The following is a 17,223-nucleotide window of genomic DNA, read 5'->3' on the forward strand; positions in this document are numbered from 1 at the left end:
TACTTGATTCAAGAGCCTCTGCATGTTTTATTGATAAATAATTTTTTAGATCATGCAAAATCTATATGGTCAAAAAATCCAAAGCCATACATATAAAAATAATAGATAGTCGATCTTTATCCTTTGGAGATGTTACTTATGAAATGATTCTATTAGAAATAACCTTTGAGAATTATAGCAGCCAAGTAGCATTCAACGTCATTAGATCACCATCAAGTGTAATCATTTTAGGACTCTCATGGCTTGAAAAATACAATCTATGGATAGATTGGATATTTCAAAATTTAAAATTTTCTCTAGTAGATCATAGAATCTCCAGATCTATGAAAAAGCTTCTAATACCCGATAAGCCAAAACTTAAACAATATTTATTTATTGGAGCTAGAACATTTGTGACAGCAGCCAAACAAGGTATTACATTTGCAGTCTTTGCAAATCCACAATCAAAACTTGTGGTTGCTACAACAATAATTCTAGAGAAGTATAAAGATTTTATAGATGTATTTGAAAAAAAAAATGCAGACATATTGTTGCAGCATCACTCTTACGATTATACAATTAACCTTCAAGAGGGTGCTCACCCACCGTTTGGATCTATCTACAATTTATTCCAAAATAAGCTTGCAACTTTAAAAGAATATTTTGAAGAAAATTTAACTAAGAATTTTATTCGACATTCTAAGTTGCCAGCTGGTGTTTTGATATTATTTGTAAAACAAAAAAAATAGATCTCTACAGATGTGTACCAATTATCATGGTCTTAATAAAATCATGGTAAAGAATTGATATCCATTGCCATTGATATCCAGACTTCTTGATCAATTTAGCCAAGCAAAGATCTTTACAAAGATTGATCTATGAAGCTCATATAACTTTGTATGCATTAAGGAGGGAGATGAATGGAAGATAGCATTTCGTACTAGGTATGGACATTTTGAATATAATGTCATGCCTTTTGGACTTACCAATACACTAGCTATATTCCAACACTTAATGAATGACATATTTTGTAAGCATCTTAATGACTTTGTTGTAATCTATTTGGATGATATTCTAATCTTTTTTAAGAATCCGAAAGACCGCAAAAAATATGTTTGCCTTGTATTGGAAAAGCTATGAAGTGCTAGGCTATATGCAAAACTAAAAAAATATATATTTTATGTACCTCAAGTCAAATTTATTGGATATATTATTTCTAACAAAGGCCTTTTTATGGATCCAAAGAAGGTACAAGCAATCATCGATTAGGCAAAATCAAAAACTGTATGTGATGCCTAATGCTTTTTTGAATTTACAAACTTCTACAAGGTTTTTGTTAAGAATTACTTCAAGATCGTTGCTCCACTTATGTGGTTGACATGCAAGGACAAGCTGGACTAGGGCCTCAAAGTAGAGGAAGCTTTTCAAAGCTTAAAAGATACTTTCATAATAGCTCCAATTTTAATACATTGAGATTTCAACAACCCCTATTTTATGGAGACCAATGAATCAGTCTTTGGATTGACAGTACTCTTATTGCAATATAGAGAAGATGAAAAACTTCATCCAATTATATTTTATTCTAAGAAATTCTTAACAGTGGTAATCAACTACAAAATCTATGATAAAGAGATTCTTACCATCATCGATTCTTTTTAAGAATGGTGCCATTTTTTTGAAGGCTCCTCTCATTAAGTGATTGTATATATAAATCATAATAATCTTAAATACTTCATGTGATCTTGAGTCTTGAATTTTCGCCAAGTGCATTAAAATATATCTTTATCACGATTTGACTTTTGTATCACATATCGATCTAGGAGCCAATAAGAGTTATCAAATGTATTATCAAGATTTTTCTACATTAAACCAAAAGTAAGCAAGGTAGCATATGATTAATAATAGGCAACCTTGTTAAAGCTTGAGCAATTTTATCTTTGCACAACCAATATATGAATGCTTGTAGATTTATCATTTTTTGATCAGATTCATAAAGCTTCAGCCATAGACCCTCTTCTTCTTAATATCAAGCATCTTATCAATAATCTTATTAAAGAGCCTTCTAAATTCAAGTATAAAGACAACCTCTTGTTCTTTGAAGAATGTTTGTTCATTCTTAAAGGACCAACTTGCTTGCATGTTCATCAAACATGCCATAGCTTTCTTACAGTTGGATATTTCAGACTTAATAAGACATTGAAACTTTTGTCTAGAGACTTTTGGTGGCTTAAAATGTAGAAGGATATTGAGAAATTTGTACTATCATGTGATACTTGTTCAAGGTCAAAGAATCCTCGACATCGGCCATATGAACTTCTTCAACCCCTTTCTATTTCAAGACAACCATGGTTACTTATCTCTATAGATTTCATTACAGATCTTCTACCATCAAGCTCATTTGACACTATCTTCATAGTTGTTGATTGATTGACTAAGATGGCACATTTTATGCATTGCACGAAGTCAATTAATAGTGAAGAGATGGCAAGATCCTTTATTGACAATGTCTATGATTACCATGGTGTTATACTGTAATTACTTATAATATATAAAAATTATTTAGGACATATAATATGTTAATAAGTCTTGGTGTATGTTAGAATGGTTAATAGATTATTTTAAAGAGAGTGGATATAAAAAACTTTATTTTGAATTTTATCTATTTTAATTATAGCATTTAAAAAAATTATAAGACCTAAATGTTTAATATGAAGCCTTGAGAGGAAATTAGAACTTAAAGAAGAAAATCTTAACTAGTAGGAGGCTTATTAAAAGGGATGAAAGCAAGGCATGGTTGGATGAAGGCAAGGAATGGGGATCTTCATTCTTAGTAGTCGAAGGCTGTGTCCAATGGGCTTCAAGGAGGCTGCCTGAGGCGTTATTAGGGATTAGGGTTTTTCTTTCAAATTTATTTGAAATTTGGAGGCTAGAATCATCAAGTTTAGGTTTTTAGGTACGGATTGGATGCAAATTTTGTATAATTTGGAGTTTTTAAAAATGAGTTATTGGTGCTCAAAGTTAAGGTGTCAATTTCATACCTACTATCACTCTTTGGGGCATAACATACATTTACAGAGAGCAACAAAGAATCGGCAAATAGGATTAGAAAGAGTACTTCTTTGACCACACTTTTTATATATTTTTTAATCAATTTGAAGTTCAAATGAGGAAGTAATAGAGAGTTAAAATCAGTGCATCCAAATCAAAGGCAATAAGTAAATGATTTTATTCATAGTAATGGTTGGAGCCATATCTTGAATTTTTAGAAGAAATTTTAGCTCAAAACTTTTTGTTAAGGCAGATAATTATGTTAAAAACTATAAATACAAATTTTTTGGTATTTGAATGCTTAGTTTGTGAGATATGAAGAAAATTGCATGTGGATATAAAAAAAATAGGGTTTGAAGCTATTGTTAGGATTTTGGTGATTTCTTAAGATTTACGATGAATTTGCAATTGAAATTTGTTGTAGGAGTTGATAAAAATATATTAGTACTTCATGTAAAATTTGAGTAAATTTGGACAATTGGATCAAGAGATATGAAGTATTGAAGTTCAAGAAAATTTCCACATAAAGGTATACAAGGTTTTAGAGGATTTTATCATATTTTGGATGTTATTGGTTACTTGAGGCTTATGTATTTGGTGTAATTTCTCTAAAAAGAGAAATTTTACTTATAAACTTAAGACTTTCCTTATTTTGAAGCTTGATTGAGCAATTAATGATAGCCAAGAGTCTAGTGCTTTTTTGAAGTAAATTCTCTCTACCTTGACAATGGATTGCCAAATAATATTGTGTTGGATCATGGGCCATAATTTATATCAAGATTTTGGAACGCACTCTTCAACATTCTTAAGGTTGATATTAACCTTTCTTCTGCCTTTCACCTTCATATTGATGGTCAAATAGAGTGTGTCAATCAAATTTATGAGCAATATTTGAGGTGAACCATGAACTATCAACAAGATAAGTAAACTTCCTACTTGTTATTGGTGGAGTTTGTATATAACAATACAATCCATGCATCTATGCAACAAATTTCATTCTACTCAAAGTACAATCATCATCTAAAGTTGGATATATTACAGCCTTCAAAGTCAGCAAATCCAACAGTAAAAGAATTTACTACGAATATGGCCAAATTTCAAGCAACCATGAAGACTCACCTAGAAAGGGTTCAACAACGTTATAAGCTACTAGCACATGAATTAAAGAAGGAACATCATCCATTCTAAATTGGTGACAAATTGTAGTTTCTTTAGTGTAATATGAAAACCAATAAGCCATATGATAAGTTGGACTACCAAAGGTTGGAACCATTTGTGATTCAGAAAAAAATCAGTAATATAACTTATCCCTTGGAATTACCTTCATTTAAGAAAATTCATCCAATCCTTAATGTTTCACTTTTAGAAAGGTATAAAAAATTGAACATACCAAGTCAAAGACAACCACCACCTCCTATGGTTGAAATCAATAATCATGTGGAATTTGAAATAGAAGAGGTATTAGATTCAAGGATAAGATATGGAATGCTTGAAAATCTGATCTATTGGTATAGATATGATATCAACAATTACACATAAGAATCAATTGGCAACCTTATAAATGTACAAATGAAGGTTTAAAAGTTCCATCAATGACATTCATCCAGATCAAAAGTGGCAAAATAAAGAACAGTAGCTTGATAAGATGGCTTCATCATAAAGATTTTTAGTTCTTGGATTCATAAAGAAGAGAAAGAGATAGCTTGTGAAGAGGTACTTTTTTAAAATATTTAGAATAATATAATTTAATAATTCAAGTTCACGACCATAGCTTATTTATATTCTTTTGGTCTTGTTTATTTTATGTGATATGGATAGTCAAGAAATAGATACCTTATCGATCATATCATTTCAACCAAGTAGCTTGTGGAGATGATCTTGAGAAGAAGAGCCATGTAAATCGCAAAGATGTCAAAAAAATATCGAGTAGTAGGTCACTGGTAATTATGTTTGAGATAGAACCTGCCTATGAAGGACATCCAAAAAGAATGTTTGAAAGACAATTCCATAATGAAGATACTAAAATTCGTGCTTGCTCACAAGTAGAAGACTTATAGCACTATCGATGGTTATAAGGACCTATGAATCATTTACCTTGTAAAAAAAATTGGAATATATAGCGGATATCATACAATAAATCTTCAATTTTTTGGACTTATACTGACTTATAGCAACATTGCTTCTCAGAGACCTTGAAGCTAAAGGAAGAAGTGATGTCACAGACATACAATTGAAGAAGATTCAATAAGATTCTAAGAAGTTCTAAAAGATTCTAAGAAGGTTCTTATAGATCATAGAAGGTTCTAGAAGGTTTCAATAGATTCTAAGTAGGTTCCAAAAGATTTTAATAGATTCTAAGAAAGTTTTAGAAAGTCATAGGAGATCCTAGAAGGTTCTAAGAAGCTTTAGATGATTTAAGAAGCTGCCAAAGAAGGATCTTAGGCTTGTTTTGTTTTCAAGCCTCATAGAAACTTCTCAAGAAGCTTCCTAGGACCTAGTATATATAGGAGCCGAGGTTGAGGGGATCTTCAATCTCAACAACTTACTTTTTATGATCTAGTTAGGACCTTCTTATCTTGTATCTAAATATTCTTTTAATATTGAGCTAATTCCATTTCTTAGTCTTGAATCCTTGTCTTATATATGATTCCTAATATTATTATTCAAAGTTAGGGTTTGTATTGGTGACTTGAAATTTATACAATACAAATATGACTAATATTCTGGATTAATTCATGCAATTGGTATTATATCTATAGTTAAAAATTTGAATATACTTGGTTGATTAGATGTGCTAAGTGTGTATAAAGTTTTGTATTAATTTAATAGTCAAATTAGAAGATATTTAGGTTTTAGTACAAGATGGTATGAATAGTTGGTAGTTTAGAGTTGGGTAGGATTTCTATGATATCTAAAGATCTACTAGTTGGATTAAGGCAAAATTTGGCATAGTCTTAAAAGACATCAAGATTAAATCATATACCGATTTTGAGTTGAAGTTAATGGTTGAAAAAAGAAAAATCACTCCTAGAATAGCTATATCAACTTTCAAGTTGGTGGCCAAGTAACATCAGTGCGGTTTTTAGACTTTTTTTCACAATTTGTAAGTTGGATTGGACTGAATTTTTCTAAGCATATAGGAGACTTATAGTGGCATTTTTATGTAAAATTTTTCATTAAGTGGAGAATTAGATTAGAAGTTACAACTTGCCAAAGCTCATTAACAAGGATTAAGACTTGCAAAGAAAAATCAGAATTGCCTAATTATGAAAGTAATAAGGCAATTGGAGTTTGTATATAGTTGAGGTTACTAAGAAGAGTGTTTTTGAGCACTTTGTACTGGCTTCAAGCACTTTTGAATTGAAATTCGAATTGTATTCTTCTTATATAGATGAAACCTATTAGGATTTTTTAATTATTTATAAAATACAACTTTATCTTCCATAGTCAAGTACCCAATGTATTTCCAAACAAGATAATATATATTATAACAATGATTTTATATAAGATTGGTCTAAAGATGTATTGAAACATATGGAAGAAGAATCATCCTCTCTCAATTGAGGAAGTCACCACCAAACTTAGACTACTACAAAAAGTAAGTTTTTCATATACACTCATTTTTATGCTACTATAGATATGAAAGAATATACTACCATCCAATATTATTCAATGCAAGAATCGAGAATTATTAGAACTTTACAAAGATGAGAATAACAAACAAGTGTAGATACTTATAAGTGTTGGATTTCAATAAAGATTATATTATATTTAGCTAATCATACATGTATTCATTTAGATGTATTTCTTAGGCTAAGATGACCTTTCTTTGGCACAAGAAACAACCTTCATCATCAAACTAGAATCTATAGTGATGGTTGTCTTAGATAAGTTTGTACAGTCTTGGTATATAGAATGTCTTAAAAAATTCAAATCTTATTCTTTTATATGAGAATAGAGTAGTTAGAACGGAACCTTGGCTAATTTTTATGGAGTGACAAAGTGTCATTTATGAATTATATTAAAATTCTTATATAAAAATTACTAAAAAAAATATGTAGTACCTTTTGTGATATTTATTAAATTGATATGAGTTTTATCACATAATTCTAGGAATGCCAATTAAGAAAATAACAATAGAATTAAGGAATGCATATTTTATAACTCCTCATTTTAGAGCCTATATCTATTTGGATCCTTTTGGATATCATAGGAGCTAGGAAAATTAGAGGAACTAAGCTCTTGAATCTTTTAAGTATATCAAAATATAAAATAAAATAATTCAACTACATGTGCACTAAATAAATTAGCATGTTGATCCTATTTCTCATTATTTAGTTATTTTTTTCTGACTTTTTATCTTTTATCTTAATTCCTTGTAGTTTATTATATTGTGTAATGTGATGCATTACAAGAAAACATCATTTCATATAGGATATAGATCCTAGTAGCTAATTATATTCCTAACCATGCTATAGCCCTTGTATTAGATATCATCCTCCATCATTAACAATATATGTATGTGGGCACATGTAAATGCATTTTTCTACCATTTCTTCATTGCAATTGAAAGTTAATAATAATTCACTATTACATAATCAAAAATAATAAGTAAATGCCAAAATTCTAGCATATTGTTTTATCTTTGCTTATACTTATTTTTTTATATGTATATATATATATATATATATTCAAATATATTAATATATCATTAATTATATATTATGGATAAATAAAACAAAAATTGAGTCAAAGATTATGGCATACTCATATACACATGTACATTGGTTTTATAATATCTTTTAATTATTATCCATTGCTTTCTTGATGTTATTTGTTAGAAGAGAGATCTTTATTAGATTGTGAACTTTTATCTATCAAATAATATTCTTTGTATAATTTATAAAAAAATTATCTATAAAGATTATAAAGAAAGTAAGATACATCTAAATAAATAAATAAATAAATAAATACATATATATATGATAAATTGATCCAAATTTTTATTAATTTGACCTACATGCCCCATTTTCAACCATTCTTCTATTCCCTTATTTCCAACCATCACCATGTTCCTAACATTCTCGGCCCCCCATCCTATCTTTAGTAACAATTGAGAATAGAGAACGACTGAAAATAGGAATAGGGGCTTCAAGGGTGCAATAATGCTTAAGATAGGGTAGATAATTTTAGTAAAAATTTAGGTCACTTTATCTTTTTTCTATATATGAATATTTTGAATAGAGAACTATTTCAAATCTATTAAGTAATATCTTTTTACTATAAAAATTTAAATTGATTACTTATAAAAATTTTAAAAAATAATTTATATCATATCAAATTGATCTTTAAATATTGATAAAGCTAAAAACAATTTTTTTAGAATAAAAACTCTAGGCTTAGATTTTGAGAGTCAAGCCAAACTTTTATTAAGACTTAAGTGACTTGTTATTGTTATTATTGTTTTTAAACAAATTTGATTTTATGATATTAGAATGTTTCTATTCCTTCAACATATATTATTTTTATGTATTATGTGCTGCAAATAACCAATACAAGATTAAATAATAACATCTTGTGACTTTAATAATGTTTTGTGAAGGTTATAAAAAATTAATTTAAGATATTTATTTTAATGTTCTAAAACATATATGACTACATTATTATAGAATAGATATTAATTCGTTTTTGAAAGATATTGATAAAATATATTAATAGTCCATATAATAGGAAATTCAGAAGGATAGATGAGTGATATAGTTCTTAAAAGCAATTAATTACAGAATTACGGTTAAAATCTGGAAAATCAGGGGAAAGTATATAGGAGTTGTAGAAGTTAATTAGGCTGCCAGATTGTGATAGTCATGAGCCAGGGTAAGCTTGGTGCTACCTCTCTTCTTTTGTTTGTTATTTTCTTTGAATAAGAGGATTGAGAGTTTCTGAATATTGTGAAGTGAATTATGGAATGGAAATGTGATTGGTATTATTTGAGAAGAAGAAAGATTGAATGCTGAAATTTTATTGTAGTTCAGCAGAGAGAATGAGTCTGTGTTTGTGTGAAACACCGTAATGTGAATGGCAATTCTGTGTGAAGAATTCTAGTTATTGGAATGAGGGTAATTGTGTGCTGAAAGGTGTGAGGGCATAGTATTACAATTGGAGATTATGAGGGTGAATATATTGGTGGAAATAGCAATTATTGGTATGATTGAATTGCTATAAGGAAGAGACCGATAAGGTGAAGGAAGAGATTATAGTTTCCTTGTGTGTTCAAATATTAGAAATAGAGATGATACATTCAAGAAGTAATTGATTGTGTGACCCTAATGTGAACGCTTAAGCAACTAGTCATTCCTCATGTTCAAATCCCCCTATATGGGTTTATTCCCATTAGATTAATTTGGCATAAGTAAAACGAGTAATCACAATTATAATAAAAATAGTAATGTAGAATAAATAATAAAATAATAAGAAATTTAGATAATTAATTAATTAAGGAAAATAAAATACTATTTCACAAATTTGAACATCTTAAATATATTTCTAAAAACGAGTATCCAACATGTGTGTTGAAACTATCAAAATCAAGAATATTTAAATTTTAAAATAAGTAAATAAATATGAATTTTTAGCATATTCATTTATGATTTTAGCACACAATGCAATCCAAAGAAATTTTCTAGTTTTCCATTAAATTTTATTATATTTAAAGTGAAGCCAAAATGTTGATTCGAAAATAAGAGTAAAATAAAAAGTTTTAAGTTAAAGGTGACACTTGTGGTTATTTTGTTTTATTTTATTAATTCTATTTTGAGAAAATGGGCGAAATGCTCTTTTCTCATACTTTACAGTAGAAAAGAGCACAAGGTGGAAATGAGATGTGGAAAGGGTTCTGTCGAAGATACACTTCCTCCAGTCTGTATTTCCTATTCTTATTTCTTTTTCATTTCTTTTTTCTTTTTTCTTTCTACAACTCTCACAACTTGATTTAAGAAAGTGTGATAAGGTTGTTAGCATGAATGTGATGTGAGGCTCGATGAATGCATGCTACTTCCATTAAGGCCCACTCCACGTGCAGAGCCTCGTTTCCACCTCTCGCCAGGATGTCCATCCATACCCCATCCAGCTCAGCTATGGATTGCACTCACTCAGTTGTCTAACTCTTTAATTCCACACACACACAAGGATTCACACCATCACCTCATACAGGATGGCTGCAGTTCACATGCCATCACTATGTCCTGTTTACAATTCCCCTTTTTTGATGGCGATGCATAATTCCATTGATTAGAATTAACAAAGAATCAATTATTCAAACAAACACAGACACAAACAAACAAACCTAACTTCTCTATTTTATAAACTGAAAAAAAAAAAAAAAACAAAACAAAACAAAACAAAAAATCCAATCTAACATGCCAAAGTTAAGTTTATACTAGTTCATACAAAAGTTCATACTAGTTTTTTTGTTTTTGTTTATTTCATACATAGGTAATGATGCATACGAACAATGAAGCAGGAGGCTGATTGCATGGTGTTGAATGCTTTGCTCACCTGCCCTCTGGAAGCTCATAAAAGCCACTCTCAATGATAAACTCATGCTGCTACAGAATTGTGGAGCCTAAAGCAGAGGATGGTGGATTGAAAGGCGGAAGGAAACGGTAAGAGGAGGAGGAGGAAGAAGAAATAAATAGATAAATAGAAATGGGGGGTGATGGGTGGTGGATCACCAACTCACGAGCTCTTTCTTCCATCCCCGAACAGACAAAAGGAAAGAGAGAGAAACCAACGCTGGCTGCTTGACCCAAGTGTGGTGGGAGCTGCTGCAGTGCCCAACTCCGGAGTCTCTCCCACCTACCCACCCTCCCTCTCAGCAGCACTGTGTCCGAGTTCGCCACCCCGTTTGTACAAATACTAGCGTCAAGCCGGAAAAACAAATCAAATTCACCACCATGAACGATAACATACTGGGGAGATTTCAGCAGGAGGATGCGAGGCTACCGTCATGGTGGCTGAGATCATCGAATGAAATGCTCTGCCGGAGCTGCACTGTTTGTTGGGAGTCTTCAATGCTTGGTGCTGGTTTCAGATTCTCAACCCAAATTGTTCGACGACAATGCGACAACTCTTGAGTCATCTGCGTCAACCCAGCATCCATGAACAACGCCCTCGTTGATACAAGCAAGTATAAATAATCGTTAGAACGTGCCGCTTAACCAAGGCCCATGTGAGTGATCGCTTCTGTTACAACCAGAACCAGCAGCCTGACAAGAGCTCTAGGTCCAGATGTAAATATGGATCAGTATCTCACAGGTACCAGCGGAATTTGTGATCACCATCGTATTTCGACACAGTTTTGAGTGGGAATTGAATAGTCTTTACGTGACAGTCTTCTTCATAATTCACCCGATGCTGTGCTCATGTTTGAGGCCTGCATACGATTTTGTCATAAACGCACTGTTGCGCGCACACACACACACGCACGCTTCCTCACCGAGAGTCCCATGTGGATCTCCTGCCTTTAGATTCAAAAAAGCATGGATTACAACTTGAATCTGCATCGTTTCTTGAAGACGACAAACAGGTATCGTTTTGGTAGAGGAAAACAAAGGATGACCTGCGACGGAATTATGAGGCTTGCTCCTCAAAGTCAAAGAACTCTACTTCCGCAACCTGGAAAATCCGCCTGGATATATGTGAGTGAGAGTGAATTTATGCCATCGCATATTCCATCCTGGAGTTATGTTTAAGTGTAAAAGTGTCTTTTCTATTAATATGTTGTTAATAAGGATTAGAATGGTAAATGTATGGACGTGGGAGTTTCGTACACACATTCAATCTGCCCCCCTCCAAATAAAAAAACACAAAACTAAACTTGGTTTTGAGTGTTTCATACTTAATTCGACATAATCAAAATGTTCACTTCAAATTTAATCTTTCAGAAACTTAGCAAAAAAAATTTCTTTTTTACACCAGTCTAGTTTTTGGGAAACTAGTAGACTTTGGGAAACTAGTAGTTTTCATATCAAAATTCACAACAAATTTATGCTTTTACATTATTGTTATGTACTTAATTAGAACTTTCCATTGGCTTATCTATGGGAATTCTTCTCTTACTCTGAGGTCGGTTGCTATCGATGACTTCAACGGTGACTGTTGTGCAGTCTGGACGTAATTTCTATTTCAATCGATGTTTGTACTTGCGTATTTCTATGTTCATTGTGCAGGCAGAAGACAAGAACAACAACAAAGGAAGAGACATCCTTCTTGTTGCACCAAAGTCGATTGCGAAGCTGACAAAAGACGCCGATGCAAGCTGACATAAACTTTGTTGGAAAATCGATCGCCGAAACGTACAGATATCTACGGTGGAAGCCCAATTGTCCAATGACAGATATATGAGCTGTTTCATGATACAAAACAACCAAATATCCAGTGTCCATGATATCATTCCAGTATCAAACTATCTGCAGCACAGATCTTCATCTCCTCCTGGATTTCATCAACCTGATGAGAGCTGGCTGGTTGAAGTGCCTAGCATGTTCCAAAACCTCTAGGCGTTGTGCCGACACATTGGAAACAATTAATGGATTGGTCGGATATCGGTTTGTGCTGCACACGACAACCGTCGCAATTTAAAGTATCCGGAGAGCAGTGGTTTTGTGCAATGCCCGAATTTCATATTCAAGACGACCAGCATGCATGCACTGGGTTACATCTAAGTGCATTTAGGGATGATCAGTTCTAAATCACGCCCATCTCGATGAGCAGCAGTTGTCTATGCTTGCAATTACTGTTGTTGTCGAGTTAGGAAGGATAATGGCCTGGTGAAAGGCATTGCGCGTCATCCTCGTCCATGTATGGAGATATAGGGGCACCAGAAACTTACGTGCCTAATTGTTAAGTGGGTGGACCCTAGGTTGACATGAAGACTAGAGATGACTAATTAAATATTGGTACAGCATGACGAGGTATATCAAGGAGTAACTTAGTCATCAGGTAGCTCTTAATCGAAAGTCAATCGGATGGATGTCACGACGAGCTTCTAGGCTTAACCATCAATAAATGAACTTCTGCATTGAATGCATTCGATACTCTCTCAATATCAGTTATCGATCCCATGACTTGCTCATCCGTTTCATCGAATTAGCTTAGCAAATCGAAACCATTGAGCTAGAGTTTCTCGGACTTCATCATATGATAATTAAGGGTTGTGGTAAGCAGAGGGTGTGATTCTCTGACAGTCTGAGGTGTGGGGCAGTAAACTGTTGGGAATTAATTGCAGCATCAGCTACGAGGTACTCACCCTTTTAAGATTTCAAAAATTATTGTCATTTTTTAAAAATTTCCACTATCATGTCCAGTTTCCTGGAACAAAAAAGAAAAGTAGGGGAGGGGAAATATATGGGTGTCATATTCGAAAATAGTTTATAATAATACTGAAATATAATGGAAGAAACTGATGGTGCATAAACGAAGAGTAGAGTGAAGCTCATACTGAAACCAAATTAATCTAGTGTAATGAAACGAAATCATGCTGCGACCGAAACTCAGGGAATTAAAAGACCTTGACTAGCAACTACCATGGATGACATGGCAGGAACTCTTTCCGCGCTGAAATCTACGTTGGCCCCACGTGCTGTAACGAGGGGTAATTTTATTTCCACTTTTCCATCAACTTAGTCTTCAGAGATTTATATGCATATCCCCCCCCCCCCCACCCTACCCACCTTCTGAATAATACGACGTCTTGTGTCGATTCACAACAGCGGCAAGGTTTTCGATCATCCGTCGATCCCATTTGGACCCCGTGCTCGTCTAGCACATGTGAATTCACATCAGCGGGTAAATGGTTAAATTTATGACATGACCGAAATGTATGAAAGATTGTTCCGAGGATTTGATTGCTCTTGAAACGGGGTAAAAACTTTCTGACACACATAACAAATGCACCTAAGAATTAAACGACGGAACGAACGGTAGTGGTGTCAGATTCACTCGGCAATGATCCAGGCGATACCATGATAAAAGACAGACCTGTGCAGTGTACGTGTAGACCATGCTCAACCCTGCTGCGAGTGCTCAGAGCAGCTCACAACTACATGATTGAACTCGTGGTTATGTCCTTGGGGTACAAGTTCCTGACTCGCTCTCGAACTCTCAACAATGTGAACGGAGCCGGCCGATTGAAGTGCTGGGGTCGGAAGTGGCGTACTTAGCCATCCAAGTGAACTCTCTCGCGGAACTAAGCTACAGCGGGACATACGCCTGAGCAGCTGCAGGGGTGAAGCTGGTCCGAGCGGGGACTTCCCTAGGCTCCTGCAATGGGTGCGAAGAGCTTGGATGTCGATTGCAACAATGGAAAATGTGGCAGTGGCGACAAGTTGGACGTTGATGCCATGGTGAGATTCGACAGCATTGAGTCTATTAATATTGTTCAGAGGTCTATGAAAGACTCATTTGGGCCGAGGCTGGTCAGCTTCAAGGGCATGCTCGCTCCCGTTCAGAACGTCAATCGTGGGGGGCTTGGGCTACCGCTTCTGCTCCTGGCTTTCGCTCAGTCTGCAAGCTTGCTGTGGCAGCACGGCCCCGAGATGATTGGTCTGATCCAAAAGGCGACTGCCAATATATATACTTCAATCGCTTCGGAATATTTATCAGCTACGGTAGCTGCAATAGCCTCTGCGATAATATTCTTATTAGCTATGTGGAGGATGTTTTGGAACTCAGGTCCTTCGCCCATATACCTGGTCGATTTCGCATGTTTCAAACCTGCGGATGAGTGCAAGATGACAAACGAAGTATTTCTTGCGTTATCTGCTAAGTCCGGGTTGTTCACCGAGAAGAGTATGGATTTTCAGCAGAAGATCTTAGCGAGCTCCGGTTTAGGGCCCGAGACTTACGTTCCGCCTTCCATGCATTCTCAACCCCCAGACTTAACCATCTGCACTTCTATGAAGGAAGCAGAGATGGCGCTGTTCACGACCGTTGGCGACTTATTGAAGAGGACTGGTGTGAAGGCACAGGATATTGGCATTCTTGTCGTGAACTGCAGCACATTTTGTCCCATTCCATCCATGTCGGCTATGGTGGTGAACCATTTCAAGATGCGGGAAAGTATTGAATCCTACCACCTGGGAGGGATGGGGTGCAGCGCAGGTGTCATTGCCGTCAGCTTAGCCCAGGATCTATTAAAAGTGCACAAGAATACTTACGCTATTGTGCTCAGCACGGAAATGATCAGTGGAATGCAGGGGTACAAAGGTAACTACCGGTCTATGATGGTCGGCAACTGCATATTCCGGTGGGGCGCCTCAGCCGTTCTACTATCCAATAAGCGTGGTGAGTATCGATTTCAATGTCCCTTTCAGTTCGAACTTCATTCCAATGACCTATGCACTTCACAAACAGTCGTTGCCTCGAGTTCTAAACGTGTAAAATAGATATCGTCATCTGGGTCATGCAGCTGGTTTCTGTCTCTATCTACCAATAGCCTTACAAAAGCATCTTAACACCTTATTTAGAAATTTGCATGAGAACATCCAAGGACTATTGCACCTACGACATAATTGACTTCAATTGCTTCTCAACTTTCTGCTAATTTTCATACACCTGCTAATCTTACTGCAACTGAATTAAGAAACCCGAATAATTTGTGATTCCCAAAGATCAACAGAGTACCCAGTCGTCGCCACAAGCTTTCTCTTCAGCCTCAGACAGGGATTTCGCGAGTAGAGCTCGCCGTTCTTGTTGCGAAGATTGAATCAAGTTGGGGCAGTTTATCAGAATAGGAAATGGAAAATGAAGTTAATTGAAGGGATCACTGATGAATTCATTTGTGGGATGCCGCAGGTGACAGAAGGGTAGCCAAATACAGCCTGGTGGAACTGGTGAGAACCCACAAGGCAGCGGATGACAAAAGTTTTCAGTGCGTCAAGAATACGGAAGATGCTGATGGGATCATCGGAGTGTCCCTCTCCCGGGAGCTCATACACGAAGCAGGGAATGCCCTCAAGGCCAATATCACAACATTGGCTCCCAAAATCCTTCCTCTCTCCGAGAAGTTGAAATTCGCCTCCAACTTCGTCGCCCGCAAGATTTTGAAGAAAAGCCAGAAACCCTACGTCCCCGACTTTCAAAAGGCAATCAACCACTTCTGCATCCACCCAGGAGGCAAAGCAGTCCTGGACGGAATCGAGAAGAATCTGCAGCTGTCGAAGCAGCACATGGAACCCTCGAGGATGACCCTGCACAGATTCGGCAACACGTCGTCGAGCTCCATCTGGTACGTGCTTGCTTACATGGAAGCCAAGCATAGGGTTCGAAAGAACGACCTCATTTGGCAAATTGCGCTTGGCTCCGGCTTGAAATGTAATAGCGCCGTCTGGAAGTCCCTTCGGAACGATCAATTCGACGCTTCCGCCAATCCATGGGCCGATTGCGTGAAGAACTATCCCGTCTCACTAACTCCAAGTACTTCCGAGCCCAAGTGATCCCCTCGTAGGCATGTCTCCATCCTCCACTCTTGATCTTCTAGTACCACCAACTGGTATGAGAATTGAGTCATAGACGAGGATGCACTTCAACACTTCCCATTTTAGGCTTCAGTTCGTATCTACAGTTATGTGGATCATAATATGAACATTCCGAATTTAATCGCGGCACAGATGAAAATGGTAGTCTACGCTCACTTTGATGTCCTTTTTATAAACCTCAATTCACAATTCTAGCAAGTGGTATTCAAAACTTTCTTCCGATTGTGGAAGGCAGTGGGAGATTCCTTGCCCAAAGTAGGGTCGCAGAATCTATGCACGGTCACTTTATGTGTGCTATTCAAGAAATGGCTGTAGTGCTTAGCAGCTAGCCACATGGTCACATAATTTGCTAAGTGCGCATCATTCATGCGCTGCCCAGCATTGTATTGCCTGTAATCAAGAGAATGCATGGATATGAAAGTATTGTTGCTTCCTGCTTCAATCGACTTACTAGGAATCTACACTTCGTCCATCAAGAACTGGATCGTCAAGTTTATTGGCCCAAAGCTCCTACAGAGTGAATGCATTTCAGTTTATGGGTGATAATGCTAATTTGGTGACGATTGAAGTGCTGGTACATAAGAACACGCACCAAAACTCTTCCTTCAGTATGGGAGTGAACCCCTCCTTCAGTCAAGTCGGTGACCATTGCAGTCAATTT

General features: G+C 35.4%; 1 protein-coding gene across 1 annotated transcript; it reads left to right on the forward strand.

The window, feature by feature from the left end:
* The first annotated feature begins 14,091 nt into the window (after positions 1–14,091).
* On the forward strand, positions 14,092–17,019 carry LOC112286436 (3-ketoacyl-CoA synthase 13). Its single transcript, XM_024528318.3, has 2 exons — positions 14,092–15,369; positions 15,880–17,019. The coding sequence occupies exons 1-2, from the start codon at positions 14,352–14,354 to the stop codon at positions 16,518–16,520; spliced, it is 1,659 nt and encodes a 552-aa protein (XP_024384086.1). The 5' UTR covers positions 14,092–14,351; the 3' UTR covers positions 16,521–17,019.
* Positions 17,020–17,223: the final 204 nt, after the last annotated feature.

This window comes from Physcomitrium patens, chromosome 9 (genome assembly GCF_059467195.1).
Source record: "Physcomitrium patens ecotype Gransden chromosome 9, ASM5946719v1, whole genome shotgun sequence".
Classification (NCBI taxonomy): Eukaryota; Viridiplantae; Streptophyta; class Bryopsida; order Funariales; family Funariaceae; genus Physcomitrium; species Physcomitrium patens.